This window comes from Anguilla rostrata, chromosome 3, assembly GCF_018555375.3.
Source record: "Anguilla rostrata isolate EN2019 chromosome 3, ASM1855537v3, whole genome shotgun sequence".
NCBI classification, from domain to species: domain Eukaryota; kingdom Metazoa; phylum Chordata; class Actinopteri; order Anguilliformes; family Anguillidae; genus Anguilla; species Anguilla rostrata.
In genome coordinates this window covers 72,008,020-72,030,575 of record NC_057935.1, presented here as the reverse complement: position 1 = coordinate 72,030,575, position 22,556 = coordinate 72,008,020, and the positions used below count along the sequence as shown (strand labels likewise).

General features: G+C 51.8%; 1 protein-coding gene across 3 annotated transcripts in view; it reads right to left on the bottom strand.

Annotated features, from left to right (window-relative positions):
• The window catches only part of sema5ba (sema domain, seven thrombospondin repeats (type 1 and type 1-like), transmembrane domain (TM) and short cytoplasmic domain, (semaphorin) 5Ba), a 142,110-nt gene that overhangs the window by 39,028 nt on the left and 80,526 nt on the right, over positions 1-22,556 (bottom strand). For all 3 annotated transcript variants that reach the window (XM_064329668.1, XM_064329670.1, XM_064329669.1), the window contains exons 5-8: positions 11,547-11,609; positions 10,629-10,727; positions 7,692-7,905; positions 2,652-2,937 (exon numbers count right to left, since the gene is read on the bottom strand). In XM_064329668.1, the coding sequence (XP_064185738.1) occupies positions 2,652-2,937; positions 7,692-7,905; positions 10,629-10,727; positions 11,547-11,609 (662 nt within the window). The remainder of the gene's footprint in view (positions 1-2,651; positions 2,938-7,691; positions 7,906-10,628; positions 10,728-11,546; positions 11,610-22,556) is intronic.

The window sequence follows — 22,556 nt, the reverse complement described above, 5'->3', positions numbered from 1 at the left end:
TGTTCAATTTCACAACCCCCCTTTTTAAAAAAAATAAAAATAAAAAAAGGCCTCTCAAAAACTACTTTTTTTAAAACTGCCGAGCGTAAAAACCGCCACCGAATTCGACCTCCAGAAGCGGCGACCCGCCTTCAGCTGGAGAAAGAGACGCCCACAGGAGCGGGAGCTCTCTGAGGAGCCCTGTCACAGAGGAGCAGCACCTCCTCCGTCTCTCCTCAAACCCAGCTCCGACAGAGGAGCAGCACCTCCTCCGTCTCTCCTCAAACCCAGCTCCGACAGAGGAGCAGCACCTCCTCCGTCTCTCCTCAAACCCAGCTCCGACAGAGGAGCAGCACCTCCTCCGTCTCTCCTCAAACCCAGCTCCGACTGAGGAGCAGCACCTCCTCCGTCTCTCCTCAAACCCAGCTCCGACTGAGGAGCAGCACCTCCTCCGTCTCTCCTCAAACCCAGCTCCGACAGAGGAGCAGCACCTCCTCCGTCTCTCCTCAAACCCAGCTCCGACAGAGCAGCGGCACCTCCTCCGTCTCTCCTCAAACCCAGCTCCGACAGAGGAGCAGCACCTCCTCCGTCTCTCCTCAAACCCAGCTCCGACAGAGGAGCAGCACCTCCTCCGTCTCTCCTCAAACCCAGCTCCGACAGAGGAGCAGCGCCTCCTCCGTCTCTCCTCAAACCCAGCTCCGGGGGAAGGAGCGCTGGAGGTGTTCAGTCTCTCTCAGACAGATGGAGATGCTGTTCTCACGATCGCATTAACATACCGTACGAGAGCTGAGCCGGGGGGGTGACCCGATGATAACATCACACACGCACGGTTCGAGCAGGGGGGGACCCGACGATGACATCACACACGCACGGTCCGAGCAGGGGGTGACCCGATGATGACATCACACACGCACAGGCTGAGCCGGGGGGGTGACCCGACGATGACATCACACACGCACGGTCTGAGCAGGGGGTGACCCGACGATGACATCACACACAGAAAACCACACCGGGATACTCGCGAACACAAGGCGCCTCGGAGGTCTCTGGTCCCGGCAACGTCCTGTAAAAGCACTTCAGTGAGCGGCGACCAGCCTCTGAAGTGTTCGCGTTCACCCCCCCACCCCCCCCCCCCCTCCCCGCCCCAGAGAGCCGAGTGCGCTCAGATCACGCCTGCATCCCATGGTCTTTTTCTCCCCGAGTCGAGCGGACGATGCGGAACTCTTTAAACGAAAGGCTCTGTGTCCTTCATCCACCGCTCACCGGGCTCTTCAGACGGACGCGACCCCCCCCCACGCCGCCCCCCGCCCCCCGTCCGCGCACAGGCCGACCGCAGCCGCGGGGCCCGATAGCGAATGTTTTCTCATCTTTCAAAAACAAAAATCTTTGTGGTTTCACGGGCGCATCGCGGCTGTTTTCAAAGCCTCAAAAAAAAACCCCTCTGGGCTCAACTTTACACCGAAAAGGAGAACGTCCCCCTCGCCCTCCACCACGGCTAGAAAACTAGAAACTGGAAAACAGAAACAAGGGATAAATAAAAATAAAAAAACATCCTGGGTAATTGTAGCCTCCTCTTCCCCATGTTTATTCCCATGGCCTGAAATCACTTTTTGGTTTTTTCATTATGTCGAGAAGCTACGCTACACATTTCTCTGTTTTTCAATTCAGGAGAAAAAAAAAAAAAAGAAACCTTGGGCTCCACAGAAAAGTTTGCATGATGAAGAGGAGAATGAAGAGATGAAGAGGAGAAGTTGAGCGAAGACCCTGAAAAGCCAGACTGGAAGGCAGTCGCAAAACCATAAACTAGACGGATGAGGAAGAGGTTTATTATGCGATGACTGACAGCTGCATCTGCACCAAACAATTCATATCACCACACAGGGGTGGAATGGGGTGTGCAATGGCTCCGGCGGGGGGGGTGGGGGAGAGGGGGGTGCACATAGAAATGCAAAATTGTACATCTCAGGTCAAGATGAGAATAACTGCAGCAGGCAGCATTTTCGGTGCTAAGCTCATGTGGATGCCTTTCCATTACAGGCATTCAGCAGACGCTCTTAATCCACAGCGACTTACACAACGTTTACACAGCATTTACACTGCATCCCATTCAACTTGATACATACAGAAGCAACGCAGGTTACGCACCTTGCTCAAGGGTACAACGGCTGTGTCCTACCCGGGAATCGAACCCGTGACCTTTAGATTACACGAGCAGCTCCCGTTACGCTACACAGCGTGCTGTGTGAGGATCTGGGCGCTGGTGACCTACTTACACCCGCCTGTGATACAGGCTGATCCAGGCTGATACAGGCTGATCCAGGCTGATACAGGCTGATCCAGGCTGATCCAGGCTGATCCAGGCTGATACAGGCTGATACAGGCTGATCCAGCGACTGTCATCACGGTCGTAGCACGAGTCATTGGAGACACGGGACGAACAATGCGTGGCTCTCTCTAGATGCGAATTTGATCACACGGTCAGAGGACAGTTCTAGAAGCAGCGCAGGAAGCAGAACAGGTGAGGCATTAAGCGAATGAAAGGACAGAGGAAGAACAGAAGAGAGGACAAGAAAAGAGAAGAGACGAGAGGAGAGGATAGGAGAAGAGAGGAGAGGAGAGAAGAGAGGAGAGGAGAGCAGAGGAGAGAGGAGTTGGCGAGCTGGTGCACTCACACGTTGGTGGTGAAGATGCCGTAGATGAGGTCCTGCTCGGGCAGGTAGAAGGTGCTCTGCAGCTCGCTGTAGTAGAAGGGGATCTCGCCGGAGCGCGAGCAGTTGAGCCGCGCCTTCATGAAGGTGGTCCAGGTGTCCTCCAGCAGGAAGCGGCCGCCCACGTCGTTCTTGCACACGCGCGCCACGCGCGAGTACACCGTCCTGCCGCAGTCGTGCTCCACCGCGTTCTCCCGCAGGAAGAAGTAGGTGAAGAGGCCCACGTCGTAGGCCGAGATGAAGTGGGGCTCTGGGGGGGGGGGGGGAGGGGGGGGGATGGGGGGGGGGCAGAGAGACGAGAGGAGGGGGGTGGTGGTGAGGAAGGATGTCAGCTAGCCGCACGCCGTCAGACTGACTAGCCACCGGCTACACCACAAAAGGCCTTCCAGTCGACACAATGACCTCAAAAGGCTTCTGCGGTAATATTAGCATATTAGCACAAAACCACAGAAATGCTAAAAGACAGTGTTATAATTAGGGCTTATTGGGCTGGAGAAGCTGTTCTTAGTTATTTCATAAATGTATCTATAATGATGTAATTACAACTTTTTGAATAGTCTGGGGTTTTTTTCTTTACTACAGCACACATTGTGAGACTTTGAGAAATAAGTTGAAAACATAATGCAGTACAATATACCATAGTGACAATAAGTAGAGTAATATTTTCCTGCAATTTGGAATATTCGATTATGTAAACACACAGACATGAAAACAAAATCACAGCAACAGCACTCAGCCTTCGGAGAAACACACTTTAAGAAATTAAATTGTACGGAATTTCAAGGGAATGGAAATTGCATTTGTACTAATAAAAAAGATAAGTCTGATATTAAAAGTTTCTCCCAATTAAAAGCCAGGGTGAATATGACTCATATTCTCAGCTACAAAAGGCAATTATGATTGCAAGACAAAAACAATATCCTTACGTCTGTGCAATCCTGTTCCATCTTCGACCTCACAGCTTAGCCAAATGTTCAAAATTTAATAAGCTATTTGTAAATCTTGTTTTTTTATCCGCTTTTTTTGTGATTCAAATCTGCTGGAGGATAACAGCACTCCTCAAGAGGGGGAGGGAGAGAGAGACAGAGAGAGATAGAACAAGAGGGAAAAAGAGAGAGAGAGAAAGAGTGAGGGAAAGAGAGAGAGAGTGTGAGAGAGAGAGGGAAAAAGAGAGAGAGAGAAAGAAAGAGGGAATGAGACAGAGAACAGGAGAGAAAGAGAGAGCACGAAAGAGAGAGAGACAGAGAGAGTGTGAGAGAGAGAGAACAGGAGAGAAAGAGAGAGCACGAGAGAGAGAGAGAGAGAGAGAGGCGCAACATATGTTGAAAAACCTATGCAAATCCTTTTAAGTCAATGAATTATTCTGCTTTCCTGACGTGACCTGCGGTGGCCTGGGGGAGATCCCACACAGGGGAAAGCGTTAGTGAACCCGCATGCTAACGCTAGCGCTCCCTGCAGAGACGCTCAGTGCCTGTGCGCCACCATAAACCACCCGTTTCCCGCGGCGATGCTAAACCAACATCATTACCTGCGCAATCACTCAAATCCTGTATACCTCTGCAACTCTACCCCCCAGGTCTTACACTGTAGGTGCTATTATGCCAACATATTACACATGTTCTGAATCTCTGCTACTCTGTAAACTACAGCATTGCAGGATAAACAAACAGAGCCTGTATTACACCAGGCAGTTCTCCTCATTTTCGGCATGTTGTTTGAGCCTCTGAGCCTTTCTTTGAGCCACACCACATCTCCATCTCCACCAATCAAATTTAGCGCATGCGTTTCCTGTACTCCTGCTACGCTGACACATTCAATGAGCTGAGTCTTAGCTGCGCTATCAAATCCACCACTCCCATTTGAAATAGTGTTACTATTTTCAGTGTTAAAATTGGCAGCCATGTTGCAGACTGTAAGACAGTGTGACAATAACATTTTTCCCCTCCATCTCCATTAAAACGAATCTGGCAGAGCAGTTTTGAGTATTGTGCATGAGATCATTAGTAAACACTTCCTCTCCGCTATAAATAACAGTATGTTGTGCTTTTCCCTTCACCGTTTCCTGGCCGGCGAACGCGTGTGTAGCTAACAGGGTGAAAAAGTTGCTAAAATGTCGCTTTGCCAAGTTGAATACGAAGAGTGCGTCAGAGCGCGGGGGCGGGAACATGACAAACAATCTTCTTCCCCCCCGCTGAAACAAAACAGACTGTTCCGTCTCCAGACAGCCAGCGTCAGAGAGCGTGTGATTCACACGCCCGGGTCTTCAGCACGCTGAGAGGGGGAGAGAGAGAGAGAGGGGAAGAGAGCCTGAGAGAGAGAGAAAGAGAGAGAGGGGGAGAGAGCCTGAGAGAGAGAGAGATAGAGAGAGAGGTGGAGAGAGAGAGAGAGATAGAGAGAGAAGAGGAGAGAGAGAGAGCGAGAGAGAGAGCCTGAGAGAGAGAGAGAGAGAAAGAGAGAGAGGGGGAGAGAGAGAGAGAGAGAGAGACGGAGAAACTGGCATGACTGGCAGTCATAATGGGGGGGGGAGAACCCCAGATTGGAACCCAGGTAAAATTTAAAACGCACACATTTTTGAAAAGCCCCCCCCGATCAGTCTGCTCCCCATAAAGGAGGCACGCGTGCGTTTCTTGGAACCCGAAATGAAAATCCTTGCCTATCCCCACCGCTCGCCCACCATTCCGGGGATCACGGTTCGATAACACAGAGCGCAGCCTGATGTCCTACTCAACTCGCCCACCGGCTCTCCCGTCTACCTGGGACGGACCGGCCCTTCAAATTACATTTTTCAGTTCATACGGCTTCTCCACTGTGTCCCTTTGTTTCCCATCAAGATTCAATTTGGGCACAGAGATGAACTGCATGCTGGGAGTTTGTCTGTCTCCAATGCGAAATTCAGTCAAAGCTTTTCTTTTTTTTTTTCTTTTTTTCGCCATTTCGTCGTTGCGGACGTGGAGAGCGCTGGAGGGAGCAGCACATCCCTTTATTCTTATCTGTTCTCGTTAAAAACAGCGAGGGGAAAAATCCTCGAGGATGGCGGCTGCGGTGGAAGAGGGCCCTGCAGACTCTCCGCAGTTAGCGCAGACTGTATAACGGGCTGAAGCCATTACCCGAGCGGATCGCTCCTCTTAATTACCTCCCAGGAAACGGGCAGCGGAGAGGGAGCTTCAGAACGCTCCCGTGGGCGAGCATGCGAGCGAACAGACAGCAGCTCGGGCTCCAGCATGGCAGCATTCCCCTATAGCGTGTGCGTGTGTAGTGTGTGTGTGTGTGTGTGTGTGTAGTGGGTGTGTGTATAGCGTGTAGCGTGTGCGTGTGTAGCATGAAGCGTGTATAGTGTGTGTGTGTGTAGTGTGTGTGTGTAGCGTGTGTGTGTAGCGTCTGCGTGTGTAGCGTGTGTGTGTATAGCGTGTGCGTATATATAGTGTAGCGTGTTCATGTGTAGCGTGTGTGTGTAGCGTGTAGCGTGTGTGTAGAGTGTGTGTGTGTAGCGTGTGCGTGTGTAGCGTGTGTGTGTAGCATGTGCGTGTGTAGCGTGTGTGTGTATAGCGTATAGCGTGTGTGTGTAGCGTGTGCGTGTGTAGCGTGTGTGTGTAGCGTGTGCGTCGTAGCGTGTGTGTGTAGCGTGTGCGTGTGTAGCGTGCATGTAGAGTGAACGCTCCTACAGGCCTGCAGCATTTCGCCCAGGCAGTGAATTATATAACTGTCCGCGGGGCTCAGAGGACATCCCCGCACCTCCCAAAAAAACTGCCTGATTAACTTCTGTCCACCCCCCTCCACCTCCCCACCAAACCTGCCCCTGTGAAACCTGCCCCTCGCCGGAGCGGGGCGGGGGAGGGGGGAGCATTTCAGCAGCCGTGGAATGGAAATCGGATCAGGGGGCAATTCCGCTGCCTCTGCAATCTTATTTTTCTAAAAGTGCGTATTCCGGGAAAAAAAGGAAAAACATCAGCATCCAGGAGATTACACCTCTCATATTCAGGCTGATTGAGCTTTATCTACCTATCCCTCCACCCCCACCAACCTCCCCCGCCAACTGCCCCCCCACCACCACCAAATAAGAGGGAAGTGCCCGCAGGGCGAGCGGCGGCGGGACTGGTATTGTTAATCTCACGCTCACGGTGGCGTCTCAAACGATCGCAGTATTGCTCCGTTCCATCACACGCTACGCTATAAATAACTTCACACGCTACGCTATAAATAACTTAGCGGCCCTTTGGAGGGTACGAGTGCAGCTTACGGAAATCAGAGCGGGACGGAGGAGGCGTAAAAATGTCCGGGGTGGCCGGAACTCTGACAGACTCCCCAGCGCCATCTTAGCACCCCTAAATAAATCTCAATCAGTGATCCTAACCCTAACCCTAACCCTGACCCTAAATAAATCTCAATCAGTGATCGCATTAATGATGACCATTAAAGAGACCCAGAGGACACTCAGCAGACTGCGACTGATTTCACCCACCTCTTTATTACATGCTGTTTCAGGCACAGCCAAGTCCTGACATTTTAACCCCGACTTTGAGTAGTTCTACAGCTACCCTGTGCTACCTAAATGAGCTCTGTATCTTAGAAAATGCAATGGTAGAAACAGTTTAATAGCTGAAATACAAAATGACTGGAACAAAACCGTAGATTCGCCAGGATCTATGGTATCTATGGTAAAAGATCTATGGTATATAGTATATATGGTGAAAGATCTATGGTGTGTGGTATCCATGGTGAAAGATCTATGGTGTGTGGTATCCATGATGAAAGATCTATGGTGTGTGGTATATATGGTGAAAGATCTATGGTATATGCTATCTATGGTGAAAGATCTATGGTGTGTGGTATCCATGGTGAAAGATCTATGGTGTGTGGTATCCATGATGAAAGATCTATGGTGTGTGGTATATATGGTGAAAGATCTATGGTATATGCTATCTATGGTGAAAGATCTATGGTGTGTGGTATCCATGGTGAAAGATCCATGGTGTGTGGTATCCAGGGTGAAAGCTGGGCTCCTACCGTTGAGCCACTTAGAGTTGTACTGCGCGGTGCGCAGCGGCGGCATGTTCCCCAGGCTGCGGTAGATGACGGGGTCGCGGCCGGAGAAGTCGATGACGGTGGCGGCGTACAGCTCGCCCCTCTCCGTCACCACGGCGGTGGAGTTGTGCCGGGGGTCGTACGGGCAGCGGGCCACGCCGTTCACCTTGTCCAGGACCCGGCTCATGTTCCCGATCTGAGAGACAGGGGGAGGGGAGGGGAGGGGAGGGGTGCGTATGTGCGTGTGTGGAGGGGGGGGGCGGAGGGGGGCAAGGGTTGAGGTCAGACAGTGGAGCAAAACAATATCACACACAACCAAAAACCTCCACCAAATATGAATACTTGCTAAAAATATAAATGGAAAATGTCAACATATGCCATATATATTCATACTCTATACCTTTTGAATATCTTCTAAAACATTTGTTGCAATATACATTCCACAACATGAATACTGCTCCATACAGTACATCTCAATGATATTACATATAGATATATAAATTCATCAAACATAATGACATCATTCCTAAATTCCCTCATTCATAATTGGATCCTGCCGGTGCCCGTGTGGATGTTGACGGGACAAGCAGACGGACACGACTGGGCTTTCCAAAAAATAAAAAGTCTGGAATTAATCGGTTTTAAAAAAATGAAACGTATACGCTGACACACGTGTGCCTACACACTGACATGCGCTAATGCTAAGAGTAGCCGCCGCAGCTGCAAGCCCCTTTAAAAATGCGGTTCAAACTGCCACATTGGGGACAGCCTCCCGCCGGCACATTTGATAGAGCGACACCGCTGTCCAGACCCCGGGTTAACCGCTTCTTTAAACTGTGCCTCCGAACTCCAGGCGAAACGCTCCTCCCCACCCCCACCCCCCCGCACCCCGTCAGCCCCTCTGGCGAGAGAGCGGGGACGAACACGGACTTCTGCCCCGCGGGGAATTAACGGACGTTTGGCCGAGAGAAGGAGAAGGCAGCAGAGCGGCGGCCGGGCTGACAGGGGGGGAAAGGAAAGAGAGACGAGCGTAGAGGTACCGCGCCCAAAGAGGCTTTCTGGGATCAACGCTTCAGCATTCGCCAAAAAAGCCCGCCTCAAATTCCCTGCGAGGAGAAGCTGATGTGCGGCCCGGTTATCTCGTTAAAGGAGGATAAAAGGGGAGAGATGAGAGGGAGAGAGGGAGGAGGTGAGGGAGAGATGAGAGGGAGAGAGGGAGGAGGTGAGGGAGAGATGAGAGGGAGAGAGGGAGGAGGAGGTGAGGGAGAGATGAGAGGAGAGAGGGAGGAGGTGAGGGAGAGATGAGAGGGAGAGAGGGAGGAGGTGAGGGAGAGAGAGGGAGAGAGGGAGGAGGAGAGGGAGAGATGAGAGGGAGAGAGGGAGGAGGTGAGGGAGAGATGAGAGGGAGAGAGGAGGAGGTGAGGGAGAGATGAGAGGGAGAGAGGGAGGAGGAAGGGAGAGATGAGAGGGAGAGAGGGAGGAGGTGAGGGAGAGATGAGAGGGGAGAGAGGGAGGAGGAAGGGAGAGATGAGAGGGAGAGAGGGAGGAGGTGAGGGAGAGATGAGAGGGAGAGAGGGAGGAGGTGAGGGAGAGATGAGAGGGAGAGAGGGAGGAGGTGAGGGAGAGATGAGAGGGAGAGAGGGAGGAGGAAAGGGAGAGATGAGAGGGAGAGAGGGAGGAGGTGAGGGAGAGATGAGAGGGAGAGAGGAGGAGGTGAGGGAGAGATGAGAGGGAGAGAGGGAGGAGGTGAGGGAGAGATGAGAGGGAGAGAGGGAGGAGGTGAGGAGAGATGAGAGGGGAGAGAGGGAGGAGGAGAGAAGGGAGAGATGAGAGGGAGAGAGGGAGGAGGTGAGGAGAGATGAGAGGGAGAGAGGGAGGAGGTGAGGGAGAGATGAGAGGAGAGAGGGAGGAGGTGAGGGAGAGATGAGAGGGAGAGAGGGAGGAGGTGAGGGAGAGATGAGAGGGAGAGAGGGAGGAGGAAAGGGAGAGATGAGAGGGAGAGAGGGAGGAGGTGAGGGAGAGATGAGAGGGAGAGAGGGAGGAGGTGAGGGAGAGATGAGAGGGAGAGAGGGAGGAGGTGAGGGAGAGATGAGAGGGAGAGAGGGAGGAGGTGAGGGAGAGATGAGAGGGAGAGAGGGAGGAGGTGAGGGAGAGATGAGAGGGAGAGAGGGAGGAGGTGAGGGAGAGATGAGAGGGAGAGAGGGAGGAGGTGAGGGAGAGATGAGAGGGAGAGAGGGAGGAGGTGAGGGAGAGATGAGAGGGAGAGAGGGAGGAGGTGAGGGAGAGATGAGAGGGTTCGTTCAAAAGCAGAGCCACCTATGGGGGGGAAAATAAGGTTACTAAACGGCTGTATCATGAGATTTGATCAGCGATAATTGCATTATCTGAGAGGCTAAAAATTGCTAACAGTGGGGATTTATTTCCCATTGATTTAAAGGTGCGGTGATAAGCACAGAATGATAGCTCTTAGCCGGCTCTGCGGCAGATTCAATCGCTGATGTGCGGTTATTCTGGATCCTTCTCAAAGCGCACAGTTCTCATTCAGATTCCTTTCGAATGTGTGCCCTGCCGTTCAACAGCATTCTTCCGTTATGGGATCAGAGCAGAACAGGGGCCAACTCCAGTTTTATTATTACTTTTTTTTGTCTTTCAAGGCCACTTGTTGAAAATGGGGTGCATGTTGATCTGAAGCAAGGACGAGGAGCACCTTGGGGGAGGGGGGGAGGAGGGGGGTGATGATAGCTTTGTAGGCCGGGCTTATTTTACAAACTTGTTGTCCGGGAAACAGAGGTCGCAGGAATGTTGGAACGGTGACATATGGGGGCATGGCCGTCTTCACTGTCAGGGGGTGTGGGGGTGGGCAGACTCCTCCCTCTTCCCTACACAGCAATCAAACCCCCCTCAGCCCCGCCCACTCACCTGCCGGGTGGTGCAGACGGGCAGGAAGGCGTTGGTCCCGCAGGTGAACACTCGCTTCCCGTTGACCAGCAGCACGCGGATGTAGTTCTGGCACTCCGCCTGCAGGGGACAGTATCAACAGGCATCACAGGTCTGGGATTGGTTGCTCGCAGGAGGCCTGTGATTGGCTGCTAGCAGGAGGCCTGTGGCAGCCTCTGCAGGACCCCTTGTACTCTTTGTTAATGACAGCGAAGGCGGACAGACAATATTTCTTACAGGGAGATTTACGGTGGCCGGGGGGGGGGGGGTGGCGGGTTTCCATTCTGATGTTGATTCTGGGGTCTAAATACATACGCCATAAATCCCCATCAGTCCGGTCAGCGGGACGTGGGGAATCATATCAAACGCTTAAGCAAAGCTCCAGATCCGTCTCTCAATTAGCGACCTCTCAGTGGTGGGGGAAATCTAAAGAATCGCTTTTAAAAAGTACTTCTTTCATTTTTTTCTTTTATCTCAAAATCATATTGAAATATCTTTTAATCTTGAGTGGAAACTCAGCACTATATTTATACTGAAAATGATTTTTTTTTTTTTTAAATCAACTTGAACCAGATGCATTGTCTAGGTTTCAAAGACAAGTGATTTGCTTTTTTTGTCACGCTTTTAAATGGCATTAAAATCAATTTCTGAAAAAGAAAATCAAACAAAATGGTCGCTGCATTCAGCGCCACTGGGAGATTTGACTTAGCGTGGCCCAGCATGCTAAAAATCTCATTTTTCTATCCAACGGGGGAGAGAAAAAGGGGAATATTTTAATAGTCTGAAAAGATGAAGCCGTCCCCGCCCCCCCATTATGCCCTTAAAAACCGCCTTTCCCCTGCGTGTCGTCAGACGAGGGAGCGGGGTTTCACACGGAGCTCCGGAGGGGCCGGCCGTTACCTCCGTCTTCCCTTTGCTCTGACAGGACCTCCTGGTGTCTTCGTCTGGGCCCCATTCCGTTGCCTAGGAAACCAAAACAAACCATGAGACCCCTGCATACCGACACACCACACACACATACACACACACACACACACACACACCGCACACACACACAACACGAACACACAACACACAACACACACACACACACACACACACACACACACACACACACACACACACACACACACACACACACACACACACACACACGCACACACACACACACACCACACACACACACACCACACACACACACACACACACACACACACACACACCACACACCACACACACACGCCACACACACGCACCACACACACACACACCGACACACCACACACACACACACACACACCACACACACACACACACACACACACACACACCACACGCCACACACACATACACACACACACACACACACACACCGACACACTCACACACACAACACACACACACACACTCACACACACACACACCGACACACCACACACACACACCGACACACACACACACACACACGCCACACACACACACACCGACACACACACACACACACACACACCGACACACCACACATACACACCGACACACACACACACACACTGACACGCCACACACACACGCCACACAAACCGACACACCAGCGTCATTACCTGCACACGTCTGGTGTTTGAGCCGCGAAGCGAAAAGCGGTTTGTAATTGGTAGTGCTGCTCCCGCCCCCCGGGCAATATTCAGAGGGTAACATTACCGGCTAATGTTTAGCAGCCATGCAAACGTGGAGATAACCGCGGCGCTAGCTTCCAGGAGTGCGGTAACGTGACCGCTGGGGGAACCAGATGTAATTTGCATGTAAATGCAATCTCCTTTCCCCATTCAAGTGGAGCAATGCGGAGACCCCCCCACTCCCCAATGCGCAGACCCCCACCCCCAACCCCCCAATTACGTTCGCTTTGAGCGGCATCTCCTGTGTTTAATTATGGATGCGACACCCAGAGACCGAATCCCCCCCCCCATACCCAGGCACAGTTCAGCTCCCCAAGTGCTCTCTGCTTCTTTTTGCAGAATGCTCACGAGAAAAACTTTTCCCTCTCTCTGCCTGCCCGCCTCCTTCCTTTTCTTTCTTTCTTTCTCTCTATCCCTCCCTCTCTTTCTCCCTCATGCTTTTCTCATACACACTCTCTCTCTCGCTCCATTCTTTGGCCTGGTAGCCCGTAAGAATAACGTGCTTTTTGGCCTGACTTCCCATTTCTGAAAGGAACGCACAGTTCGGCAAACGGACAAGTAGCCGCTTTCTTATTGGGCGACCCCCACCCCCCTGCCCGCCCCCCCCCCACAACCAGCGGCGGCGGCGCTCTGACTCAGCGGCTGAGCGCTCGCTGGACAGGCCGCCATTCTGGCTCTGTCCCGTACGGAAGCTTCCGGCTCGCTCTGGCCTGCGTGACAGGACAGGAGCCAGCCCAGCGAGAGCGGCGGGAACAGGCGGCAAAGCCCATCGGTTCATTTGACGGAGCAGCCGCCACCGCCGCCCGTTTGCACAGTCACCATCGGGGGCGAGCGGCGCAGACTGCGCCACGCTGCCTTTGGGCACCGAGGCTAAGGAACCGCATTCAATTACCCGCACCGCCATTGAGGCGCGGGCGCGGAGGGAAAACAAGCCTGGCAATTAGCGGCCATGCCAAGGCCATATTTATATTGGGTTTAATTGGCGCACATGGAGAGGTTAACACCCAGTCCAAAGGAGAGGGCTGGAAGAGAGCCCCACTTCCTCCTCCTCCCTCAGAGCCAACAGACTCGCGAGCGGGAGCCTCCAAGCTTTTAACGCAATTGAAAAAGTGAGGTTGTTTTTTTTTATGGAATGTTTTCTTTTTTTTTTCAAGATTCTAAGTCAGTGTTCTAGAACTCCGCTGCTTTCAGCCACCAGCAGCGATTGTGACATCAGCATTAGAATGTTCAGATAAGAACATTCTTATCACGTTATTTGTGACCTCACACCTCAAAGGGCTGAATTGCCCAGGCAGCTGCAATGGTGGCAAACTGCGAATGCGACCCCAGATGGACAACACCTTCAACCCCCCCTCAGCCCCCCCTCAGCCCCCCCCCCCCTAAAGCAAAGCAAGAACTGTCACACGTTTGCCACCTGAGCAGAGAGGAGCGCAGATCAAAGTTTCGCCCGAGTCCCGACCGTCACGCTGTCTCTCCGTGCCAACTCCAGGTGGCAGAGGCCGTGCTTTCGGGGGTCTGTTTAGTTTTCCTCCTCTTTTGTGGGGGGGGGGGGGGTGGCGGTGGGGGGATGAGGGGGGGGGAAATGCCTTTGTGGTGACTCATCCCTCAGGTCATTAGCATCCAGCCTACAGGGAGGGAGGGGCAGTAGGCTTAACCCCCGTCAGTCTAAACCACGGCCGCCTCTCTATACATCGCCCCCCCCCGAACAATGGCTGCCCTGAAAGAGTGGGGAAGGTGCTGGTGAGGCGGGCCGTGAGGCGGGCCGTGAAGGGGCCTGTAAACAGAGAATTCAGCCACAGGGACAGAACTGGGAGGGACAACAACAGAAAAAGCCCTGGACGCAGAAGCGGCTGATCCCACGATGTATATTCGGGGGATTAATTGGCGTTTTGTGAGAGCGGTTTATGGCGGGTGACAGGCAGCACTTCCTGTGCTCAAAGGGTCTGGTGCTCAGGCCTCAGAACCAATAAATCCTTAAAGACAAGCGTGACAAGCGCAGAGCGCGGGGGGGGGGGCGGGGCAGGGGGGGTGGGGGGGGCGAGTCTGAGGGGCCGGTGCGTTTTCGCAGGGGTGAAATTTCCTGACGCTAAATCTTTAAAAGGCTACTTCCAGGTGCCTACACTTTATTGACAAAAATCGCAAGGCTGAAACCAAAATAACGAACCAATCCGGGCATAAAAAACATGATCGCACGAAAGCACCTGCATCCTGGGTGATTTACCTCCCCATACCCCCCCCACCAACTGTTCTTGTTGACTGAGAAACTTTACTGTTTCATTCTGCAGGGAAAACCAAGAATCAGCATTTTCACCCAAAGCACTGAGAGAGAGGACTTTCAGCCGCGGGAAAGCATTTGAAATTGGGCCGTTTACCCAAGGCGATAAATCACAGACGTTGATTTCCCGAGACCAGAAGGCTGTACTCTGCGATGCATCCCCGCTATTTCATTGGACTCAATTAGCTGATTACAATCACGCGTTTCCCTCTGCTTGCTGTCAAACCCAGAGCTGGGAAAACTCATTTCTTAATCACGAGCAGCGACTTTCCCCTCTCTTAAAAAATCACGAGCAATCTCTGCTTTAAATATAATCTGCATTCACAATGAGATTGTGTCTTGAGAAAATGATATATATGTATATTATATATATATATATATATATATATATATATATATACACACATACATAAGATAGGGTTACTTCATTTAATACGTGAGAATTGAATCGCATATTATCAAGATAAGCCTCTTATTCTGCTGACGCGATTCAGTTCCCTTCTTATGAAACAAATCCTGCACACGCCGTCTATAATGAAAACAAGCAGGTGTGACAACTAATCAGGGCTCATGAATAACGCCACGGAAGACCACCTCGGTCGGACACGAGGATGATTACCCAGCATGCCATCAGACACCTGGCGTGTGCAACAGCCTCCGAACGCAACTCCCTCTGACAGCCGTACAGTGGAGAGCCTTAACCCTAACCCTAACACAACCGCACACAGGGCCTGTGTGTTAACTTCCTTTTGTAGCTCGACCCCCTGCTCAAACTCCCTTTCGCTCACACACTCATACACACACACACTGACAATCACACACACAGACTCACACACTCATACACACACAGACTCACACACTCACACACTGACACTCACACACACACAGACTCACACACTCACACACTGTCACTCACACACACACTCACACACTCATACACACACAGACTCACACACTCACACACTCACACACTCATACACACACAGACTCACACACTCACACACTGACACTCACACACTCATACACACACACACATACACACTCATACACTCATACACACAGACTCACACACTGACACTCACAACCTCTACCACACAGACTCACACACTCATACACACACAGACTCACAGACTCACACACTCACACTCACACACACAGACTCACACACTCATACACACAGAGACTCACACAGTCACACACACAGACTCACAGTCACACACTCTCACACTCACACTGACACACTAACACACTCTCACGCTCACACTGACACACTGACACAATCTCACACACCCTCTCTGTGAACCCCTATGTTTTAATAAAGATTTTGCACAATAGCATTCTTCGATTGAGGTGTGACAGGTCCCTCCCCCTGAAGCCTGGGCAAACGATCCATCTCTGTGGCCTCCCCCCCACCCCACCATCTCAAAGCGCCTCTTCTTCAATAGCCCCCCCCCTCTGCCCCCAGCCTACCCCGCCCGCTCTACCGCTCGTCCTGCCCACGCCCCCGGCTCTACCGCTCAGTCCTTTACCCACGTCCCCCTATTCATGCCCCCCCTGCCTGGCCCATTCACAGCACCCTGGATAGATGTGACAAGACTCTCAATGGCTTTCGCCTTTGTCCCGGAACACTGATCCCGGCATGAGAGGGCGCGGATCCTGCCCCCCCCCCCAAAACACCCCTTTCACTACCCCACCCCCACCCACCCCCCACCCTTTCACACTGGACTCGCCCGTTTTAAAATAGAATCAGTGCAGCATGGGCCCGCCCCCCCAGCACCCCCCCGCCCCCCACGCCCCAGCGCCCCCCCGCCCCAGCGCCGTGCTGAATGAGTGCGTTTGGCGGGTTTGGCGGGTTTGGGCGGTGGGGGTGCTTTGTGCCGGGGTCAGGGGGGCGGGATCGCGGGCAGCCGCGGCGGCTCTTTGAAGTCCCGCCCGCGGCGGCTCTGACAGACCGCGGCTCCAGCACGGGGGGGAGGGGGGGAGGAGCTACAGGAGCCTCCAGCCCCCTGACCGACGAGCAACGTTACTGCAACTTCTCTGCAACGTTACTGCAACATTACCGCAACAGCTCAGCAACGTTACCGCAACTTCTCTGCAACGTTACTGCAACTTCTCTGCTACGTTACTGCAACAGCTCAGCAACGTTACCGCAACTTCTCTGCAACGTTACTGCAACTTCTCTGCAACGTTACGCAAACTCAGCTGTTACTCGCAGCTTCTCTGCAACGTTAGCAACAGCTCAGCAATGTTCGCAATTCACCGCAACATTAACTGCAGACGTTACGCAACAGCTCAGCAATGTTACCGCAATGTCCCAGCAACATTACTGCAACGTTACCACACGACTAGCGGAGGCATTGCAGAGACGATGTTCAGGCTGGTCTGTCGGAAGGTGAGTGAGATCTTACAGGAGTTCTGCTCAGGTAAGGAGCAAACAGGCTCACCTGTAGAAGGATCGCTCTTACAGACGCTGATCGCCATGACAGAGTCTCTGCTGTGTGCTGGAGAGACGACACGATTCGAGGGTGCCCTCCCCAAAGTGATGAAACTCACATCAATAATTAAGCCTCAGCAAACTGCAGACGAGAATGAATCACGCAATGAGGTAATGAATTCATGTGTGACTCACTCAACGATGAGGTCACACATCTAAAATGGATCCAGCAGGCTATGAGTGTGCATGTGTGTGTGTGCGAGTGTGTGTGTGCATGCGTATGTGTGTGTGTGCATGCGTACATGTGTGCATTTGTGTGTATCTGTGTGTGTGTGTGTGTGTGTGTGTGTGTGCGCATGTGTGTGTGTGCGAGTGTGTGTGTGTGCATGTGTGTGTGTGTGCGAGTGTGTGTGTGTCTGTGCGTGTGTGTGTGTGTGCATGCGTACATGTGTGCATTTGTGTGTATCTGTGTGTGTGTGTGTGCGTATATGTGTATTAAACAACTTTCCCGATTCATCTCCTGGCTCTCCTCCAGAGTTGTGCACTAGAGGCATTTTTCAGCACGCAGGTGATTTAATCTTCCTTCAGACTAAATAAATCTTGTTTTGTATATTCCGGAGGGAAAAGCAGGACAGGAGCCCCGTCAGACTCGGGGGGATAAACACGGCGACCCCCCCCCGCCCCCCCCCAGGCTCCAGACTAAACGCTCTCGCACCCCCTTCATCACCACTACCTGCCGGGCCGTTTCAGGTCACGGGAAACTTATCGCAAAAACGTTTTTTTTCTCCGCGTGGCGACGGAACCCTTTCAACTACAAAAACCAGAATGCAACTGAGTGATGGAGCACCCCTAGTTCAGGAAGCCGTGACCTTTTGACCCCATGGGGGGGGGGGTGGTGTGTGATGATACGCCCCTCCCGCTCCCCCCTCTGCCCAAATCACAGGCTTCGTCTCCAACTGACTTCGGTCCGGAACACTTTGAGCAATGCATGCTGGGACATGCCACTGTTAAAAGCCTTTGGGCCTTTGGAGGAAATCAACCTTCCGTCCCCTTCTGGGGGGGGGGGGGAGAAGCACTACTAAACATGAAATATGAAAACCATATTACTGCTCTCTCTCTCTCTCTCTCTCTCTCTCTCTCTCTCTCTCTCTCTCTCCCTCTCTCTCTCTCTCTCTCTAGCTCAGATATTGCTGACATCCCATTTCAGAGACTTCACAGTCAAAGCCCGGCACAGCTTCTGTTTATAGCTCCTGTGTAATGATCAGCCAAGGCCCTCGTTGTTGCTCATACAACCAAAACCATCAAGCAAAAAACATAAACCCCACGCCGCACTGCACCTTTAAAATACAGGCGTAAAAGTACGAGCAGAAATCTTGAGCAAAAATAGAAAGCCAGGAAGTAAAGAGGCGTGCTCGAAGTAAAAATAATTAAACATAAGTGCGCTATAAAACCGGGACTGAAAAAGCAATGCTTTTAAAACAAATGCAAATGGCCTCCGCTCCCTGGAAGCGGAGATGCGCGAGCACGCTCACTCTGACCGCGACAGTTTCTCTTCTCTTTCTTTCGTTTTTTCCCGCAGAAGCCTTTCAGAGAACGAATGAGACAGGCCCTCACCAACCCCGGGAGGAGAGAGCGCCGACAGGAGAGGGGAGAAACGCAGGAATGATGATGATGTCGAAAATGGGGACGTTTTGAGCAGAATGGGCCGCGGCGATTTAGAGAGGAAAATCAGCGCAAGCTGAGGGCTGCTGCCTCGCTCCGGCACTTACAGGGAAACGAGCGACGATCAGAAACGAGCCGCGACTCTCAGCCAAATGGAAAAACACACCTTGGGAACTAAAAAAAGGCACAGGGGGTCGCATTTATAATGAATAATGATAAAAATAAATAAATAAAAAAGGTTTTTTTTCGCGGGGCGCGGAGAGAGTGGAATAGGTGTTGGTTCCTGTCGTGTTTTTTGTCGAATAGCGCAGACAGACGGCTCGGTGTGCGCCCCCGCCCCCCACCCCCCTCCCACCCTCACCCTCCTGCGTATAAAATAACGAGGCAGCGTCCGCAGTCGCAGTCCGCAGTCGCAGTCCGCAGTCGCAGTAAGCAGTCGCAGTCGCAGTCCGCAGTCGCAGTAAGCAGTCGCAGTCGCAGTCCGCAGTCGCAGTCGCAGTTCGCAGTCGCAGTCCGCAGTCGCTAGCAGTCGCGTCCAGTCAGTCGCATAGCATCGCAGCAGTCATGACGCAGTGCAGTGTCGATGCAGTGAGCGAGTCCGCGATCGCAGTCGCAGTCCGCAGTCGCAGTCGCTCGCAGTCGCGAGTCGCGTCGCAGTGCAGTCGCGTCCAGTCGCAATGGTCGCAGTCGCACAGTCGCATGCAGTAGCAGTCGCGTCGCAGTCGAGTGCAGTCGCAGTTCCTGTCAGTCGCAGTCGCAGTCGCAGTCGCAGTCGCAGTTCGCAGTCGCAGTCCGCAGTCGCAGTCCGCAGTCCGCAGTCGCAGTCCGCAGTCGCAGTCGCAGTCCGCAGTCGCAGTCGCAGTCGCTGTCGCAGTCGCAGTCGCAGTCCGCAGTCGCAGTATCGCGTCATCGCATCGCAGTCCGCATCATCGATCACCAGTCGCAGTCGCGTCGCAGTCGCAGTCGCAGTGTGCAGTCGCAGTCCGCGTCTGCAGTCCGCAGTCGCAGTCGCAGTCGCGTGCATAGTCGAGTCGCGTCGCAGTGCAGTCCGCAGTAGTCGAGTCGCGAGTCGAGTCGCGTCGCGAGTCGCGTCGCTGTCGCAGTCGCAGTCGCAGTAGGAGCGCGTGGCGCTCTCCTGCGAGCGTTCGGGGGCTCGTCCGCGTCACGGCGACGGTAGGAATTCGCCCGAGGTCCGGCGTACCCTCTGTCCCGCTGGGATCAGCGCTCACCGTGATCGGCCTCCTCTACAGCGTGAGCACAGCGGCCACGCGAGTCCGTAAATAAAACACAAATCAAACGTGCAATCAAACGCACGAGAACAAGACGTTCCCTATTTTTCTAAGCACATGCAGATAGAAAAGATCTTCCTGATCGTTTTAACAACTATGAATCTGGGGGGAAAAAATATGGTGGTTTCATGATCTGTCTTGCTACATAATCTTTATTAAAAAACCTGGGATCCATTCCTGTTTGCCACTGTGTCACTTAAATGGATAACGTGCTGTAGCAGAGTATCAGATACTCTGCTCTGCTAAGAGACTCTCAAGCTTACACAAGTTTGTGTCTCGCTGTATAGAACTCAAGTCTGTTTTATCAGCGTACTAGCCTTGCGCTAACAGGAAGTAGCGGTCTGCAACTTCACAGTGCATTCTAAGGTTGGGGGTGGACTGCTTCATCATTTTGAATGGTAACCTTCCAACCATGCATCCATCCTTGGAGCCTATCCCAGCATGCATTGGGCAAGAGGCAGGAATACCCCCTGGACAGGTCGCCAATCTATCGCAGGGCACACACAACTATTGCCAATTTAAGAGTCTGCAGTTGGCCAACCTGCATGTCTTTGGGCTGTGGGAGGAAACCAGAGCACCCGGAGGAAACCCACACAGACACGGGGAGAAACACGCAAACTCCACACTGAAAGGCCCCAGCTGGGATTTGCCCACCCAGGACCTTCTTACTGTGAGGCGACAGTGCATTCTATTTCACCTAAAATACTTTCGTAGGTACTGATATTTTCAGTAGGGATTCGGCTCCAGTGTTTCACAGTTGCCACGTGTTCTTGCTTTTAAAGCCTCACGCGGTGGAGAAGGGATGCTGGCATCAAACATCGTGTAGGAAGTGAGATCATAAGAGAGGGCGAGCATGGAAACAGGCTGATGCCACAGCATGACATCTGTGTGGAAGGAAAGGCTTCAGCCATTCAAAGCCCTTTCACTGCATGTCATGTGCAGACTAACTAAACTGAACAAGCCGTTTTATAACACGCTATCTTAAATGGCGAACACGCTTTCCGGCTGTCTCAAATAAATGCGATTTATGCTTATGTAAACCGTTTTGGTAATACTTTATTTTAAGGTCTGCTTATAAACGATATACAAGCCATTATTAAGTAGTATTTTAATCATAAGTAAACTGTAAGTCAGGATCTACTTCAGATCAAGCATTTACTAATATTAATGAACAGTTTACTAATGGTTGAAATACAGCTTAATAACGGTTTATTGATAGTTTATAAACAGATCGTAAAATAAAGTGTTTCTCCATTTGCTGGGAAATGCTGGCAGATTGAGCCAATCCCACGCTGACCAGAAGTCAAAACCAAGATGCCCCTTCCCAGCATCCTCTGGGGCTCGCGCTGAAATCAACATCCAAGTCACACGCACACACCGACCTATGAAATGACCGTAGCTAATCTCATTAGAGTGCATCTCAAAAATAGAATAATACCCGACAGAGTCTATATTTAGGAGCAGGAAAAATCACGCGACCACAGTTACAACTCAGCGCCAGAGCAGTTTGGGAAGGGGGAGGGGTGGGGGGGGGGGCGGGGACGGGGGGGGCGGCTTAATGTGCAATGTTGGTTAAATCCGGCCACATCAACAACACAATTAATTTTGAAGTCGAATTAGTGTTTGCATGAGCCAGAGATCAAGATTGAGATGAAGAGAGAGAGCGAGAAAGACAGAGACCACTGAGAAAATGGAAAATACTGCTGCATGTAATATATATATATATATATATATATATGTAATATATACTTCACAGGACTGTTTTAAAAAATATATATTTGTATTATCTTAAAGCTTCCATAATTTGTGTATTTGCACATATTCTGAATAGGGCTGTCAGATTAAAATTTGCAATTTGAATAGGATATATCTTCCCCATCTTAAACAGGAAAATATTTTCAAATGGAAACATTTGAACGTGTAATTTGTTTTGTCATATATACATGCTGAAAGCCCACCGCTTCCCACACTGTTAAAAACGCCTCATCTCTCGCTTCTGAGTGACCTTTTTTTCCACTGGTGCATAGCCAATCAAGTTTTTAATTTTAAAAATAATTACCACAGCTGATTAATGTTCTGCGGCGAGATGTGATGATGTATGGACGGCGGACGCCGCTGCCGGTCGGAGGAAAACTCCCCCGGTGTGGAGGAGAACCAGCGAGCGGCGAGCGTAGAAGCGTAGAGCGTAGAAGCGCACGCGTAGCGCCATTAAGCGGCGTCTCAGCTGGCATAGCAGCCCAAGCTGACTACTAGCTCCGATGGCTCTAGCAGGCTGCCAAGTGAACCAGCGTAGGCTGGTTGCTGGCCTAAGCCTGAGGCACATCTTTAAGTGCTCTCTGGCTAATACTTTCTCCAGGAATGGTGTGTTAACAGGCTGCCAATGTGAAGCTGGGCTTTAGCGTCGTCCATTTCTCAGGTCCTTTCAGAATGAGAATGCTGTGGACAATTTTAAAAAAGGGGGCTTATTGTTTAGGTTAAAAAAAACATTGTCCAGACTTGTCAATAAGCGATCTGGACTGTTTCTATGTCAAAGAATGTGAGAGATGCAAGAGAATGAGAGAGAGAGAGAGAGAGAGA